Source organism: Schistocerca americana, chromosome 2 (assembly GCF_021461395.2).
Source record: "Schistocerca americana isolate TAMUIC-IGC-003095 chromosome 2, iqSchAmer2.1, whole genome shotgun sequence".
Taxonomy (NCBI): domain Eukaryota; kingdom Metazoa; phylum Arthropoda; class Insecta; order Orthoptera; family Acrididae; genus Schistocerca; species Schistocerca americana.
The window spans coordinates 39,451,397-39,470,754 of record NC_060120.1 but is presented as its reverse complement, the minus strand read 5'-3'; the positions used below and the strand labels follow the sequence as shown (position 1 = coordinate 39,470,754).

Below are 19,358 nucleotides of genomic sequence, written 5' to 3'. Positions count from 1 at the left end.
TCTAGTAGAACAATGTTTTTATTCTGTAAATGACTATGTAGGTCAATAAATTTTTTCTGATGATATTTATAAAGGCAAAATGGAAAATACTCAATCTGCACCTAATCATTCATTGCATTTACATACTTAAAGGACAGCTGTTGTGTGATGTAAATATATACTTAAGCAGTGTTGTGTATATAATGACTTGCCGTTTAGGGAGGACAAAACTAAAACCTTATGAAAAATAGACTATGCATTTAAAGTAACAATTAGGGATGTATATAGGCCATATTAATTTCATATTATTATTATTAACTTAATTGTATTATTTTGTTTTGTACTTTTTTACGTATATATTGTTTGTGTCCCATTTCTTTCAAATGGCTTACATGTACCCTTGACAACATCCATACAATATTTATTGTCAATGGATGGATAAGTAAAATAAATAAATAAATAAATAAATTAGTAAAAATTGTGAATTCCCAATGTTTGCTGATAATACAAAGCATTGTAGTGGATGGTAAGTCTACTGCTGATCTGGAGACTGATGTTAATGATATACTCAGAGAAGTTACAGCTTGCTTTTCAATTAATTCTCTTTCAGTAAATGTTAAAAAAACTAATTTTATACAGTTCCACTCAAAAAATAAAACTCCAGAAAATATAGTAATTGCTCGTGACAACCAGGAACTAGAACAGGTGCACTCCACTAAATTCTTAGGGGTTCACATTAACAGTAGGCTCAACTGTGAACAGCATGTGTCCCTTACTCTAAAAACGATTTCATCAGCAACTTTTGCTTTAAGAATCATTACTCATTTTGTGGACATCAACATTTTAACTCATTAATGAGTTATGGAATAATCTCCTGGGATAATTCACCAACCTCAAAAAAAATCTTAACTGCTCAGAAGAGAACAGTCAGAATCATGTGTGGGGTTCCTCCATGAACCTCATGTAAAAAAACTTTTCACATAGTTAGAAATACTGACTACAACTTGTCAGTACATATACTCTGTGATGAATGTTGTTAATCAAGACTATGCTCAGTATGAAACAAATTGTTCATACCATAACTACAATACTAGAGGTACAGATGATCTACATGTCGAATGAAAAAATACATCACTTGTACAGAAGGGAGTAAAGTATGCTGCTATGAAGACTTTTAATGCATTGCCTAATTATATCAAATTTACAAGAGGAAATTAAATGCAGTTCAAAGGTAAATTAAAAAAATACCTGCTTGGCCACCCTCTGTACTCCTTGGATGAATTCTTTTCCAGAAATAATGCATTCCCTTAATAATAGATGTATTTAGTCTCTTTGTTATTAGATTGATGATATAATATTATGTTAATATTATAGTGTTAATATTATAGTGTTAATGTTATAGTTATAATGTTATAGTGTGAATTGCTATACTAGTTAAATTACAGTTTGTAAATGAGAAAAAGTGATACTTATTAATATCTATATCATTGTATTATATAACTATTCTGTAGCATTAATTGTATTTGTACAACTGTATTGACACGTTCCACATCCAGGTGAATGACTCGCACGTACGGATCCATGGAATACGTGTACCAAATTAAAAAAAATAAAAATAAAATAAAACCACTTAATAAGTAGTAAGATACATGTATATGGCAGAATACTAAGTAGTAGACAAGAGTAAAGCATCAACTCCATTGGAGACATCTCAAGAATTGGCAATAGTAAACAATCATCATTTAGCAACATTCTGAACAGAAAAGGCAACTCATATGAAGCATGGTTTATTATTGTTAAAAAAGTACTGCACTGTTTTACAATTACAGAACTTTAAGGAAAAAAATGAACACTGTTGGCCATTAAAATTACAACACCAGGAAGGGCAGGAAATATTGATATTTTACTTACTGTGCATGTACAGTATAGTAGTGTGAATATATGATTGAATTTGTAGGTGATTTGAGGGTACAGAGTGTGTAAAATTTAGTATACAGACCTGCCACATCTGGTAGAAACAGTGGCTGCAACCTGAATAGAAAAAGAGTCAAATTCAACTTAGATGACAGATACAGCTATGTCATTCCACACTGTTTCAACTTTGTCAGACATTATCAATCTTAGTGGCTGACAAATAGTGGCATGCCCATCTCTTGGTAACTTGTGACCAAACTTTTCAGAGGGTACATTTACTTGTATATCTACATCTACTTGATTATTCTGCAATTCACAGTTACTGGCCTAGCAGAGGGTTCGTCAAACCACTTTCAAGCTATTTCACTATCATTCCACTCTCAAACAGCATATGGGAAAAATTAACATTTACATCATTCCACATGAGCTCTGATTTGTCTTATTTAATTATGATGACCATTTCTTGCTCTACAGGTGGGTGCCAACAAAGGAATTTCACACACTGAGGAGTAAGTTGGTGACTGAAATTTCATGAGGAGATCCTGCTGCAACAACAGATGACTTTGTTTTAATGATCTTCACCCCAATTTGCATATCATTTCCATGACACTCTCTCCGTTTTTTGTGATAATACAAAATTAGCTGCTCTTCTTTGGACTTTTTCAATATCCTCCATCAGTCCAAACTGATGTGGATCCACAACGCACGGCAGTACTCCAGAAGGTGGTGGACAAGTGTAGGGTAATTAAAGTCTGGCGTAGACCTGTTGCATTTTCTAAGTGGTCTGCCAATGAATCACAGTTTTTGGTTTGCTCTCTTCACAACGTTATTTGTGTGATCATTTCAATTTAAGTTATTCAGAATTATAATCATGGAGTATTTAGACTTGTGTGACTGAAATGTAATGGAATCCTTTTAGTACTCATGTGAATGACATTTCATTATTTAGAGTCAATTGCCACTTTTTGCACTGTATGCACATCTCAGATATCATTCTGCAGTTGGTTCTGATCACCTGATGACCATTATAGATGGTAATGACACCATCATATGCAAACAGTCTAAGAAAGCAGCTCAGATTGTCTCCCAAATCCTAGATCAGGAGGAGCAGAGGGCCTATAACACTTCCGTAGGGAACAACACACATTACTTCAGTTTTTCTTTTTTTCTATTGAGCACTGTAAATTGTGGCCTTTCTGACAGGAAATCCTGAATCCAGTCTCACAACTGAGATGACACTCCACAGACAAGCAGTTTGATTAGAAATCACTTGTGTCAAAAGCCTTTTGGAAATCTAAAAATATGAAATCCAATAGGCATCCCCTGGTGATTTTACTATAAATCATAAAGGGCATATCATGAAATGTCAATGTCAGATTGCAAATGTTTTTAATGAGTACTTTTCTTCTGTTGGAAAATCTGTCAATGACCATTTTAAGAATCTTCAGCATAGAAATAAGGGCATTCCAATCAAACAAAGCATATACTTGCCCCCAACCAATAGCAAGAAGTCAAAAACATAGTAATGTCATTAAAAAATACAAAATCAGCAGGCTATGATGGATTGTCTATCAGTACACTGAAGAGATGAATAGACAACATATCTGATGCCATGGCCACAGCAGTATATTATGTAATTGCATCAGGTTGTTTCCCAGATAGTCTGAAGATAGCACAAGTAACCCTGATTTACAAGAAAGGTGATAAATCTAAAAATGAAAACTACTGCCCCATCTCAATCTTACGTGTATTTTCTAAGCTAGTTGAGAAAGTCATGTATACTAGACTAATGACATTCCTGAGTCAACACAATTTAATATTTGAAAATCAGAATGGCTTTATGAAAAACAACTAAACTTCAGTAGCAGCAGCACAATTAATAGACAAAATAATAACGGCCATAGAGAACAAGGATTATGTAACTGGAGTGTTCCTTGATCTAGAAAAAGCATTTGATTGTGTCAACATCACCATATTACTTGACAGGCTGTGGAACCTGGGTATCAGAGGAACTGGCTATGAGCTAATAAAATCGTATGTGAGCAATAGAAAACAATTTGTCTTGCTTAAAACAAACAGTGGGTCCCTAAAATCTAAAATTACTGATATAAAATAAGGAGTACCTCAACGTTCTGTCTTGGGACCCCTTCTTTTCTTGATTTATGTTAATGATATACAGTTTGTTCTCCTAACTGTACAAAAATATTGTATGCAGATGATACATCAATAGTGTGTAAACACAAAGACTATGAGAGTCTGGAGGTGTTGTGCAACAGTGTAACTAACGAAATAGTCAAGTATTTTAATGAAAGCCATCTAAATGTAAGTGCATCAAAGACTGCAATGATGGAATTTAACGCATGGAAACAAATAGAATTTGACATGAAATTATCCATAGGAAATGACATTGTAAAAAAGGAAAAATGGACAAAGTTCTTGGGAATTACAATCCAGGACAGCTTCAAATGGGACATGCATATCGATTCCTTAGCATGTAAGCTGCTGAAGAATGTGTTTGCTATAAATATGATTAGCAAATATTGTAAGGACATGTGTGTACTAAAAACTGCTTATCATGCCCTATTCTCATCAAATTTAAACTATGCTGTAGAATTACGGGGTGCAACAATTCAAGCCAACCTAAGCACATTATTAATACCACAGAAAAAAGTTATCAGTATTATTTGTGGTGCCAAACCTCCAGAATCATGTCGGAATCTGTTCCCAAAATTAGGTGTTCTTACCATTATAGGTGCATACACATTGAAAGTTATATTGCTTGTGAAAACAATAACTCCAAATTTCAACTGTGACTTGCACCAGTATGATACAAGGCAAAAGTTCAGATACCATGTAAATAGCCACAGAACAGCTTTATATGAAAAAAATGCACTTCATGCTGGGCTGAAGCTAGCCAATGCCCTACCAAAAAGTCTCACAACCCTTCCTACTAACAAATTAAAAGAGCAGCTAAAAAGAATTCTAATTGAAAACCCTTTTTATTCATTAGACAAGCATTATATCTGTATGAAAAGCGCTTCATAATGTCAAGCTCATAGTTTTAAGTAACCTACAACTAATATAATGTTGATAACAACAATATTTGTAATATTGTGATTGTATACTACCAAATGTAAAATGCATCGAGTGTAAAATTTATTAATACAAACAAATCTTCAGTTTGTAATTTATAAACTAACATATTCAGAAGAATAATCTGTATGATGTCCTGAAACTGTATTATTTCTAGGGACTGTATTTGATTATTCGATGTTGAATAAATATTATTATTATTATTATTATTATTATTATTATTCATTACTTTGTGGGAATAAAAGGCTAGTATTTTCTGAATCCATGTTGGCTATTTGTTAATAAATCATTTTCTTCAAGGCAATTCATAGTGCTTGAATACAGTATATGTTTCAAAATCCTACTGCAGATCAGCATTAGTGGTATCGGTCTGTAATCCAGCGGGTCACTCGTATTTCCTTTCATGGGCATTGGTGTGACTTGTGCACCTTTCCAGTCTTTAGGACCAGATCTTTCAACTGGTGAGCTGCTGCACATCATTGCTTAGTACGGAGCTGCTGTATCAGCATACTCTAAAAGAACCTGACTAGTATACAATCAGGATCAGAGAGCTTGCCTTTATTAAGTGATTTAAGCTGCTTCACTACACGAAGGGTATCAACTTCTAAGTTACTCATGCTGGAAGTTGTTTTTGATTCAAATTCTGGAGTACTTACTTCATCTTCTTTGGTGAAGAGATTTCTGAAAAACTATTTAGTAACTCTCCTTTAGTGGCACCATCATAAGATCACTGTAGCTCTTGTGTAGTGAGGGTATTGATGGTGTCTTGCTGCTGTTGTAATTTACACATGACCAGAATCTCTTTGGGTTTCCTGCCAGATTTTGAGATGGAGTTTCACTATGGAAATTATTGAAAGGATCTTGCATTGAAGTTCATGATAAATTTTGAGCTTCTGTAAAGCTTAACAGATCTTAGCACTTTTGCATTCTTATAAATTTGGCATGCCTTTTTTTCCATTGCTTTTGCAACATCATTGTGAGCTGTTTTGTGTACCATGGGGAATCAGTGCCATCTTTTATTAATTCATTTTGTTTATATCTCTCAATTGCTACTGATACTATTTCTCTGAATTTAAGCCACATTTGGTCTATGCTTATGTAGTCAGATTAGAAGGAATTTCAGTTGTGTCTTAGCAAGACATCAAGTGAATTTTTATCTACTTTTTTTAAAAAAGATAGATGTACTTTTTGCATTTATTTTTCGGTGTGTTTGGGTGTTATAGTACTCAGTCTCACTAAAACAACCTTGTGATTGCTAATCCCTACATCCATCACGATGCTCCCTATTTGCTCAGGATTACTTATTCAAACAGGGCAAGTATTTCATCATAACAATTTAAAGCCTAGATGAGCACCTGAAGTTAATATTCAACATAATTTTCTGAAAAAGCATTTAGTATGATTTTGGATAATTTTTTACACCTACCACCAATCATAAATATGTATTTTCGCAATTGAGGACAGATTGAAATCACTACCAGCTATAATTGTGTGAGTGGGGTACATATTTGATTTAACACTCTCGCTTCCTTTGAAGTGTTCAGCAACAGTACTATCTCAGTCAGTAAGTTGGTAAAAGGAACCAATTATTAATTTACAGAAAATGTTAATGAAAAGACCCAGTATTACAGTAGAACTAACAATGGAGTAGTGATTGATGCAACAAATGACAGCTACAATGAAGAGGAACCATACCTGGTTTGAAAAGTTGTTAATAAGGTAATAAAAAACAGAGTTCAGACAAAATTAATATTGTGTAGAATTCCATACATATATGACTTCCAAGCAAAAACCTCTGTATTTATAAATTAAACAAACAAGTAGCAAAACCAGCAGCTAAGCATGAGTGTGTGACAGTAACTGACAAACATCTTTCTCAGCAGAAATGATTAAACAAGGCATAACTGCATATGGTATGAAAAGGAAAAAAAGCTTTGTGTTACAGAATGAGTGCATTAAGTGATTTTCCACTGTGAAACAGTTTTGGAAAAGGATGTTTAGTATTTTAGCCTTTCCTACGTCATTTTCTGTTTCAGCACCATAATGGTCAGAGTGTATCTGAGGTAATGACTCCAATCTGTTTCCTGATTTGATGTTAAGACCAGAAATTTTCAGGTTTTTCTATCAAACTGGTAGATAGTTTTACTCTTTTATTCATTGAACAGTTCATGCATGGCCCTCCTCATACTAATTTTGATTTCATTAAGTTTTTATTTGTGTGTGAGGTTTTGGTTACGTATAAAATTTGCAATGAAGCTCTCTCTGCTGTTGCAGCAGCTTCCTAACATGGCTGTCAAACCATCCCTCACAATTCTGCTCAGTACATTTTCTAAAGTGTGTTGTACGATGATCTCAAACTTTGTCTATTGATGTTCAGCATTGTCAGTGCTCGACATGAAATTTTCATGATGAACTGTCCGGTAATCTGAAATCTGTATCTTGTCACACTTGCTGAACAGATAGATCTTCCTGTCTTTCTCTGTATTACTATTTACAGCCGTATTCCATCATGCAGTGATCACCATATGATTTTTAATTACCTGTTCTACATTAATTGAGTCAAAGAGTTCACGCCTGTTTGTCACCAGCCAGTCTAAGATGCTATCTTCACAAGTTAGTTCTCTGATTAACTGCTCAAGGTGATCTTCAGATAGGGCTCTTATAACCTTTCCCTACCAAATGTCTGAGTCAGATTAGTCTCCCAATCTTTAGCTGCTAAGTTAAAATCTGCACCTAAATCTGTAACATCACCAGGAAATTTTCAGGAAATATTCTCCAAGTTTCCCCTCAACTGTCTTGCCATTACTATTGCTGAGGCAGGGTCTATACAAGCATCTGATGACCATGTTTGATGCACTTTTAAAACTTATTTTCACCCAAATTATTGTGTTTTATGTACCCAATGACACTCCATACACTCAAACCAGGTGCTGTGTCTACAGTGACCAGCCAGAACATTATGGCCACTGACCACCTAAACCCATCCAGGTGATAACAGCATCAGCTGGTGAAGAATGCTGCTAGTCAGACACACACACCTGGTGCATTTTGTAGTGGCATGGCAAGACAGCCAAGCCACTCGGTGGTAGCCGAAAGGCACGTGTTAAGCTCACGCAGATTGGCGTGAGGTCTGGAACAAGGTAAAGTAATTATCCTATAAAGAAAAGAACATAGTTCTTGGAATACTTAACTTTAATCCACAATTGGAGAACATCACTCTTGTTTAGACATTATTACACTGAATATAAACTGGTAATGGCACCTTGCTAGGTCGTAGCAAATGACGTAGCTGAAGGCTATGCTAACTATCGTCTCGGCAAATAAGAGCGTATTTGTCAGTGAACCATTGCTATTAACATCGGCTGTACAACTGGGGCGAGTGCTAGGACGTCTCACTAGACCTGCCGTGTGATGGCGCTCGGTCTGCTATCACTGACAGTGGCGACACGCAGGTCCGGCGTATACTAATGGACCGTGGCCGATTTAAAGGCTACCACCTAGCAAGTGTGGTGTCTGGCGGTGACACCACACATTTAGCATCAGTTTGACTGAGGGCAGATTGTGATGGCTTAGAGGCTTGCCAAGAGCATTTCAGAAACTGCATGGCTTGTGCATTTTTCAAGGACTGCTGTGGTGAGTGTATTCAGTACATGGTGAAACAAAGGTGAAACCGTGTCTAGGTGTCACAGGGTTGGGCGGCCACCCCTCACGACAGATTTCGGATGTCATAGGCTGGGCAGACTGGTAAAATAGGACAGGTGGCAAACAGTAAAGGATCTAACATCAGACTATAATGCTCGGCAGAGTACAGGTGTGGCTGAACACGCAGTGTACCTAACATTTCTAACAATGGGCCTCTGCAACCGATCACCTGTGAATGCACCAATGTTAACGCCATGACATCGGCAACTGTGACTGAAATGGGCACATGACCATTGGCAGTGAATGTTGGCACAGTGGCAAAGCACTGCATGGCCTCCTGAATCCCAATACCTTCTTCATGATGGTATTTGGAGGGGACGAATTTGTCATCTTTCAGGGGAACAGCTCCTTGGCAACTGTAATGTGGAATGGGGACAAGCTGGTGGAGGCTCCATTATGCTCTGAGCAACAATCATGTGGGCGTCCACGGGTCCAGTGGAGCTCGTGTAAAGCACCATGTTGGCCAAGGAGTATGATACACTGGTTGCAGACCACAAACAGCACTATGACGATCATGTTTCCCATCGCTTCCATATTAGGATTTATCACCACTGTTGTCTGTGCCAAAGGTGGACGTACCAACTACTAGGTAGGTGGTCATAATCTTCTAGCTGATCAGTGTGTATGACAATGACAAATGCTATCTGGTAATATTCATTCTTATTAGAGCCTCCATGCATGGATGCATCCTTGTGCCACGCCTTTATCCGGTGTTGTCATAGGCAACATCACTGACTATCAGTCTGACCCTCTGCTGTTGTGTTAAGAAAAGCTGCAACAATGGTCACCATGCTGACAGTCTATGATGCACCAGCCATCATTGCTGCTCTGTCTGTGTAGATATGTATTGGTTGCTGTGAACAAGCCCATTTCCTGATTCAAGGTAGGTGACATTACTGTGGGCTCCTTCATCCCTTAGTGAACAATATGTCTGCCCTATCAGGTGCTAGTTGTACAGGGTGTGGAGTTTGGTCTACCTGAAACCATGATTTCATATTTGCATGACAGTTGCAGGAACCTTACCAGTGCAATATAGTGAATCAATAAACTACATCTACATCTACATGGATACTCTGCAAATCACATTGAAGTGCCTGGCAGAGGGTTCATCGAACCACCTTCACAATTCTCTATTATTCCAATCTCGTATAGTGCGTGGAAAGAATGATCACCTACATCTTTCCGTACGAGCTCTGATTTCCCTTATTTTGTCGTGGTGATTGTTCCGCCCTACATAGGCCAGTCTCAACAAAATATTTTCGCATTCGGAGGAGAAAGTTGGTGATTGAAATTTCGTGAGAAGATTCCATCGCAACGAAAAATGCCTTTCTTCTAATGATTTCTAGCCCAAATCCTGTATCATCTCTGTGACACTATCTCCCATATTTCGCGATAATACAAAACATGCTGCCTTTCTTTGAACTTTTTCGATGTACTCCATCAGTCCTACTTGGTAAGGATCCCACACCGTGCAGCACTATTCTAAAAGAGGACAGACAAGTGTAGTGTAGGCAGTCTCCTTAGTAGGTCTGTTACATTTTCTAAGTGTCCTGGCAATAAAACGTAAAACGCAGCCTTTGGTTAGCCTTCCCCACAACATTTTCTGTGTGTTCTTTCCAATTTAAGTTGTTTGTAATTGTAATACCTAGGTATTCAGTTGAATTTACGGCTTTTAGATTAGACTGACTTATCGTGTAACCGAAGTTAAACGAGTTCCTTTTAGTACTCATGTGGATGACCTCACACTTTTCATTATTTAGGGTCAACTGCCAGTTTTCGCACCATTCAGATATTTTTTCTAAATCGTTTTGCAGTTTGTTTTGATCTCCCGATGACTTTATTAGTCGAAAAACGACAGCATCATCTGCAAACAACCAAATATGGCTGCTCAGATTGTATTCCAAATTGTTTATGTAAATAAGGAACAGCAAAGGGCCTATAACACTACCTTGCGGAACACCTGAAATCACTTCTGTTTTACTCAATGACTTTCCATCAGTTACTATGAACTGTGAGCCCTCTGACAGGAAATCGCAAATCCAGTCACATAACTGAGATGATATTCCATAAGCATGCAATTTTACTATGAGCCACTTGTGTGGTACAGTGTCAAAAGCCTTCCAGAAATCCAAGAATATGGAATCGATCTGAAATCCCTTGTCAATAGCACTCAGCACTTCATGTGAATAAAGAGCTAGTTGTGTTTCACAGGAACCACATTCTCTAAGCCCATGTTGACTGTGTGTCAATAGACGGTGTCCTTCGAAGTAATTCATAATGTTTGAACACAATATATGTAATAAAATCCCGCTGCATATCAACGTTAATGATATGGGCCTGTAATTTAGTGGATTACTTCTACTACTTTTCTTGAATATTGGTGTGACCCGTGCAACTTTGCAGTCTTTGGGTATGGATCTTTCGTCGAGCAAACGGTTCTATATGATTGTTAAGTATGGAGCTAATGCATCAGCATACTCTGAAAGGAACCTAATTGGTATACAGTCTGGACCAGAAGACTTGATTTTATTAAGTGATTTGAGTTGCTTCACTACTCCGAGGATATTTACTTTCACATTACTCATGTTGGAAGCTGTTCCCAATTCGAATTCTGGAATATTTACTTCATCTTCTTTTGTGAAGGCATTTCGGAAGGCTGCGTTTAGTAAATCTGCTTTGGTAGCACTTTCTTCGATAGTATCTCCATTGTTATCACGCAGAGAAGGCATTGATTGTTTCTTGCTGCTAACATACTTCACATACGACCAGAACCTCTTTGGATTTTCTGCCAGGTGTCGAGACAAAGTTTTGTTGTGGAAACTGTTATAGACGTCTTGTATTGAACTCTGCGCTAAGTTTCGAACTTCTGTAAAGGACTGCCATTCTTGGGGATTTTGCGTCTGTTTAAATTTGGCATGTTTGTTTTGTTGTTTCTGCAACAGTGTTCTAACCCGTTTTGTGTACCAAGGAGGATCAGTTCCGTCGTTTGTTAGTTTATTTTGTATAAACCTCTCAATTGCTGCCGATACTATTTCTTTGAATTTAAGCCACATCTGGTCTACACTTATATTATTAATTTGGAATGAGTGGAGATTGTCTCTCAGGAAGGTGTCAAGTGAATTTTTATCTGCTTTTTTGAATAGGTATATGTTTCGCTTATTTTTTGAGGATTTGGGGATTACAATATTCAATCTCGCTATGACAACCCTGTGTTCAGTAATCCCTATATCGGCTTTGATGCTGGTTATTAACTCAGGATTATTTGTTGCTAAGAGGTCAAGTGGGTTTTCACAACCGTTAACTATTCGCGTGGGCTCATGAACTAACTGCTCAAAATAATTTTCAGAGAATGCGTTTAGCACAATTTCGGATGACATTTTATGCATACCTCCAGAATTAAACATGTATTTTTGCCAACATATCAAGGGTAAATTAAAGTCACCACCAACTATTATTGTATGAGTCGGGTACGTGTATGAAATCAAACTCAAGTTTTTCTTTAAACCTTTCAGCAACTGTATCATTTGAACTGGGAGGTCGGTAAAAGGATTGAATTATTGTTTTATTCCGGTTGCCAATAATGACCTCTGCCCATACTAACTCACAGGAAGTATCTACTTCAATTTCACGACAAGTTAAACTACTACTAACAGCAACAAACATGCCACCGCCAATCGTATTTAGCCTATCTTTTTGGAACACCGTTAGGTTCTTCGCAAAAATTTCGGCTGAGCTTATGTACAACTTTAGCCAGCTTTCAGTGCCTATAACGATTTGAGCATCAATGCTTTCTATTAGTGCTTGGAGTTTTGGTACTTTCCCAACACAGCTATGACAATTTACAACTGTTACACCAATGGTTGCTGTATCTATGTTCTTCCTGTGTTCAGCCTGCACCCTTTGTGACTGTAGCCCATCTTGAGTTTTCCCAAGACCCTCTAACCTAAAAATCGTCCAGTCAGCACCACACAGCCCCTGCTACCCGTGTAGCCACCTCCTGCATATAGTGGACACCTGACCTATTCAGCGGAACCCGAAACCCAACCACCGTTTGGCGCAAGTCGAGGAATCTGCAGCCTGCACGGTTGCAGAACTGTCTGAGCCTCTGATTCAGACCCTCCACTCAGCTCTGTACCAGAGGTCCGCAATTGGTGCTGTTGAGTATGCTGCAAATGGTCAGCTTTGCTTTCATCTTCGAAGCAAGACTGACAGTCTTTACCACTTCTGTTAGCCACTCAAAACCAGAGAGAATCTCTTCTGATCCAAAGTGACACACATCATCAGTACCAACATGAGTAATCAGCTGCAGTTGGCTGCACCCTGTGCTCTTCATGGGATCCAGGAGGACCCTTTCCACACCTGGAATGACTCCACCCAGTAAGCACACGGAGTGCACATTGGTTTTCTTACCCTCCTTGTAAACCAAGTCCCTAAGGGACTCCATAATGCACCTAATGTTGGAGCTCCCAACTACCAATAGTCTCACCCTCTACAATTGCCCGGATCTTGCAGGCTGAGTGGTTTACTCTGAAACAGGACAGGTGACAGCATTCAGCCCAGTGACAGTGTCAGCCACAGACAGCTCCTGGAACCTGTTTGTCAGACAAACTGGGGAGGCCTTATGTGCCACCGCCTGGGAAGTATTTCGCCCCCTGCTTTGCCCCGGGGCGCCCTACCACTCGACCAACGTGAGGGGTCAGCCTCAGTTTGAGCAGCAACTGGGTTGGCCACCAGTGAGGACCGGTCAGAGGACTCTAATGCGCTGGATGTCCGTTGGATCCCCACGGCCGGCCCACAACAATGGTGCCCATCCACTGCAGCCTCAAGCTGTGTAACTGAAGCCATCACAGCCTGAAGCTGAGAGCAAAGTGTCACAAACTCGGCTCGCATCCACATGCAACTATCACAGTCCCTGTCCATACCAAAGACCATGGAAAACTAAACTATGCAGATAAACTGACTATCGGCACGTGCTGCACAACTCTACTGTAGACCCTGACGAAAACACACAAACTGTGTCTAGTAATACGCAGATATTCAAGAACCTAGCTACTGAAGCACTCAGGTGAGACTAAATAATTTTACCCTGATAAGGGACTTGTAATACATCACAAAATTGGTTTACTTTCTGACACAAACAAAAATGCGAGAACTGTGGCTATTAGATTTTAAATGTACACGTAGAAACTCAAGAAACTAAACTATTAAAGCACACAGATGATATAATAAAATTAGCTCCTGGTTAGGAACTCGTAAATGTCACAAAAGCGGTTTACTTATCTGTTACTGCATCTGTCGTGGTCGGCTACTGCTGCCAGACTGACTGACTAACGCCAACAAGCGGTCACACTATGCAGTCTTGACAGACAACAATCGGTACTGTTGAATTTGAATTCCATCACATGATATATTTTTCTCTTTCTTGCACAAGGCATAACACGATGTTTTCGGAAACAATCAACATTTAAATGCAATTTGAAAATGAGAAACCTTCTGTGACATTTTTCATAATACGCAAAATGTGGATGGCATTACTCCTACCAATTTTTATCATGCACTGAAATGCTAATAATCTTTATATCCAAGTATGTAGTACACTTTACATGTTTTTGATGTTGTTTTCATGGTGATAAAATTTTAATGGTCAATAACGAATTTAATGTATTCCAGGAAACTTCTCTCCTCATATCTGAGCATTTTTATTCCCCCCAATTAGTCACTATCTCATTGGCTAGAGGAACATCTGGCACCAGAGGTTGGTATTTGCATCAAATTTTGTTTGTACTTCCGTTTTCTGATGCATGGTAAGGGTTCTTATTTTCCTCTAATTAATAATTTTCTTGATGTGGTGTACCACAACCATGACATCTTGAATAATTAAACAAATACAGGTAAACAACAGCTGAAGTGCAACCTTGTACAATGTCTGTTTAGATTGATAGTTACCATTTCCTTCAGTCTCTTCAAGATATTTTCATGTATAATCTGTGACAATTGTTCAGCCGTTGAACCAAATACTAAAGATGTGTGTGTGTGTGTGTGAGTGTGTTTGAGAGAGAGAGAGAGAGAGAGAGAGAGAGAGAGAGAGAGAGAGAGAGAGAGAGAGAGAGAGAGAGAGCTCTACAAAGAAAACTGTCACTTGGAATTCAATTTTTATTCATTGAAGTCCTAACTACATTAACAGATCTATTACACACTGCAAACATAATAGAATACCTGGGTTTGAAGTTTCATACATGCAGAAGTAAAGCATATTACAGTAGCATACCTGACAAGTGTCTTTGTCTCCTGCAGTGACCCCGGCACATAACATTGATGGTGCAATTCCATGAGGCAGAGATGTGATCTTGCCAAGACTTTTCCATAAGTTATTGCACTTTTCGTTATCTACTATTTCAAGATTAACTTTCTGCAAAATGTCACTTGATTTTCCAGCTGCAAGACAGAACACCATCAAAAATGACAACAATATCTGACAGTAAGACTTTTATTTTAGGTGTGGCTTTTAACATAGTACTCACAATAATCAAGGGGAGAGATCAAGATGTTTGTTTCATCATTAAATATCATTTAAGTGTGAAGGCAGTGGTAGTGTCAGTACCCAGAGAATATAGTTATAGCTAGGTGTGTATGTGCATTAACAGTGTAATATAGACTAAAAAAAAATCAACAAAAATAATCAATTTGTGAAAATATAATATAAAAGGATAGACAAAAAAAAAATCTACTCACCAAGTGGTGGCAGGAGAACACACACAGTAGTCGACAAAATATACAAGCTTTTGGAGACAGTGCCTCCTCCTACTGGCTGAAAGAGATGAAGGGGAAGAAGGAAGGATAAAGGGAAAGGACTGGTCATCCAGAACCGCAGATCAAGGGATGAGAAGCAAGTCTGGTAAGTATCCCCTGACCTGGGGTTCTGGGTGACTTTTTTGTAACTCTCCCTAGTTTCTAAAAGTTTCCAGTTCTTTTCCTTCATCCCTCTCCCTTCCCCCTTCAGCCCTTCTACTAGAAGAAGGAGCCACTGCTTCTGAAAGTATGCACATTTAATTAACTTGTGTGTGTGTCTCCTGCCGCCATTTAGTGAATAGATTTTTTTGTTATATCCAGTTAAAAACTAGATAAATAGTACTTAACTTCCAAGGGCTTGATACAATAATTGAAATGCAGAACTGTGCTTACTGTTGGATGGTTATGACTGTTATGTATTGCTGCTGAACTGATGTCTGAAATCAGATATCCTAGAAATGCTGAATAGTATCAGGGTGAAGGTTCAACTTTGGGTTTTGATCCAGTATGCATATCTGAGCTGCCATGGATATTCTGCCAAGTAAATACTTTACTTTTTGGTTCCAAGTAAATGCTAATTTTTACTGTAGTGCTTGTTAAAGGAATTTAGAATTATGTAATGGCAAAGCAGTCACCAACCTGAAAGTTGGTTGGTTGGTTAGTTTCATGTTACATGGATCATTTTGTATGATACATCATAATAACATGGAATGAGTCATTTTACATTCCACTGCAAATTTTTTATTATGGCTACATCCTGAACATTTGTAAGTTTTATCAAGTTTTGTCAAGGATAATAACAAAAACTGCTGGTATTCTGACTGTATCGCTGTGTAAAATATGAATTGTTTCAGTATGAACCACGAGAAGAGCAAATGAAGTCAAAAGCCTACTTTTAACAACTTGTCAATAAAAGTAACATGTCAATGCAATCTATACATGAAAGGTGATATTGTACATTTTTGAAACATGAAAACAACATGTAATCCCAAAATGTTTTCATCACATTATTCTTCAACAGTTTTGAAAACTGTTGTATGAAATTAGATATTTTAATTTTTGTTTCAATATGTAAAAAAAGGAAAGGTAATGACTCACATACTGCAGTCTGATGTGTGGTGCATAGGCTCACATAACATAACAATGTGTTCAGTAGCTTTCAATATCTCTGACACCAGTTCCAGTAGCAAGTACACTCATCAACATACAGAACTACACTGTGATCCAAAGATACACAATCACAGCTATGGTGGCACTGACTATTGATTGTTGAGAGCACAGTTCCCTGGGTTGAGAGCCTGGAGAAGGGGTAGGGAATAATGCGTGATGCAAAGATGAGTTGTTGGTATAGTGCGAATCAGTATCGGCCAGGATTGATGACTCAGTGTCTGCTCAAGATGGAAAGTGTCCTGCTACCTTCTACTACTGCAGTTAAGACAGAGGCATTTCCATCACTGTAAAGGACAGGTGACATGTGAAAGCTGCCTTGTGACATACCAGCTATGTTGCAGTTACTGTGCAACATTCCCTGTGGGTATAATAACAAAATAGACAACCAACTGTCTACTTGCATGAATGGCCCTTGCCAAATGGTGGTGAGCCTGTAAATCTGCAAATATGACTAACAACTACTTTTTGTGTGCTATTTGGATATCCCTTCCAACAGAAATTTCTCTTAACTATATAGGTGGAAATTGTGTGTCTAGCATATCCTTCATTCTTGCAGTCCCCCTCTCCTAAACCTCTACTAATCTGTTTCCCACTATCTCACCTTAGCTCTTTGCTTCTCTCACCTGTCTACTCCTCTCCATCCTTTTTCATCACTACCTCACTTTCCATTCTTTGCCTTCCTGCCCCTTCTCTCTCTCTCTCCCTTTTTTCCTCTCTACCCCTTCTTATATGCTCTTACCTCTGATCTCCGTTCATCTTATTGTGCAGCCACTGAGTCATTTTGTGAAAGACCTGCCTGTCACAACCCTGCTACAACCTCCTTGCCTCATGTGTCCTACCTTGACCATCCCCACCTCCATCTACCCAGACAACTGCTTTTAGTAACTGATATTCAATTATCAGTCTCGTCACAACTGTGTGTGTGTTAAAGCAAGGCAACTGTTTTCTATTACATGTTTCTGTGCACCTCAAACCAGTTCATTCCCTGTATTACATGTAGGCAGTTCAATATTTCTAGGTCCTGAAACTTACTAAGTGCCTTTCATGGGATAGTTTGTGTCCATCTTCAAGCATTTGCTAGCTCAGTTCTTTCAGTATCTACATGCCAATTTCCCATGGCTAAAAAGAAAAATGGGAATGAAGAAAACAACAGTGACCATTCATGCTCCCCTTATTTCCAAATGTTCAATATCTCATGTTAGTTCTATTTAGTGCGGATCACACATAGTTGAAACAAAGATGAGGTGACTTACCGAACAAAAGCGCTGGCAGGTCGATAGACACACAAACAAACACAAACATACACACAAAATTCAAGCTTTCGCAACAAACTGTTGCCTCATCAGGAAATAGGGAAGGAGAGGGGAAGACGAAAGGAAGTGGGTTTTAAGGGAGAGGGTAAGGAGTCATTCCAATCCCGGGAGCGGAAAGACTTACCTTAGGGGGAAAAAAGGACAGGTATACACTCGCACACACGCACATATCCATCCACACATACAGACACAAGCAGACATATTTAAAGACAAAGAGTTTGGGCAGAGATGTCAGTCGGGGCAGAAGTGTAGAGGCAAAGAAGTTGTTGAAAGACAGGTGAGGTATGAGTGGCGGCAACTTGAAATTAGCGGAGATTGAGGCCTGGCGGATGACGAGAAGAGAGGATATACTGAAGGGCAAGTTCCCATCTCCGGAGTTCGGATAGGTTGGTGTTGGTGGGAAGTATCCAGATAACCCGGACGGTGTAACACTGTGCCAAGATGTGCTGGCTGTGCACCAAGGCATGTTTAGCCACAGGGTGATCCTCATTACCAACAAACACTGTCTGCCTGTGTCCATTCATGCGAATGGACAGTTTGTTGCTGGTCATTCCCACATAGAATGCATCACAGTGTAGGCAGGTCAGTTGGTAAATCACGTGGGTGCTTTCACACGTGGCTCTGCCTCTGATCGTGTACACCTTCCGGGTTACAGGACTGGAGTAGGTGGTGGTGGGAGGGTGCATGGGACAGGTTTTGCATCGGGGGCGGTTACAAGGATGGGAGCCAGAGGGTAGGGAAGGTGGTTTGGGGATTTCATAGGGATGAACTAACAGGTTACGAAGGTTAGGTGGACGGCGGAAAGACACTCTTGGCGGAGTGGGGAGGATTTCGTGAAGGATGGATCTCATTTCAGGGCAGGATTTGAGGAAGTCGTATCCCTGCTGGAGAGCCACATTCAGAGTCTGGTCCAGTCCCGGAAAGTATCCTGTCACAAGTGGGGCACTTTTGTGGTTCTTCTGTGGGGGATTCTGGGTTTGAGGGGACGAGGAAGTGGCTCTGGTTATTTGCTTCTGTACCAGGTCGGGAGGGTAGTTGCGGGATGCGAAAGCTGTTTTCAGGTTGTTGGTGTAATGATTCAGGGATTCCGGACTGGAACAGATTCATTTGCCACGAAGACCTAGGCTGTAGGGAAGGGACCGTTTGATGTGGAATGGGTGGCAGCTGTCATAATGGAGGTACTGTTGCTTGTTGGTCGGTTTGATGTGGACGGACGTGTGAAGTTGGCCATTGGACAGGTGGAGGTCAACGTCAAGGAAAGTGGCATGGGATTTGGAGTAGGACCAGGTGAAACTGATGGAACCAAAGGAGTTGAGGTTGGAGAGGAAATTCTGGAGTTCTTCTTCACTGTGAGTCCAGATCATAAAGATGTCATCAATAAATCTGTACCAAACTTTG

At 39.0% G+C, this 19,358-nt stretch overlaps 1 protein-coding gene across 1 annotated transcript in view; it reads right to left on the bottom strand.

The window, feature by feature from the left end:
• Positions 1–19,358, bottom strand: part of LOC124593766 (venom protease-like) — a 175,324-nt gene that overhangs the window by 9,013 nt on the left and 146,953 nt on the right. Inside the window, exon 7 of the mRNA XM_047132115.1 lies at positions 14,957–15,123. Coding sequence (XP_046988071.1) covers positions 14,957–15,123 — 167 coding nt within the window. The remainder of the gene's footprint in view (positions 1–14,956; positions 15,124–19,358) is intronic.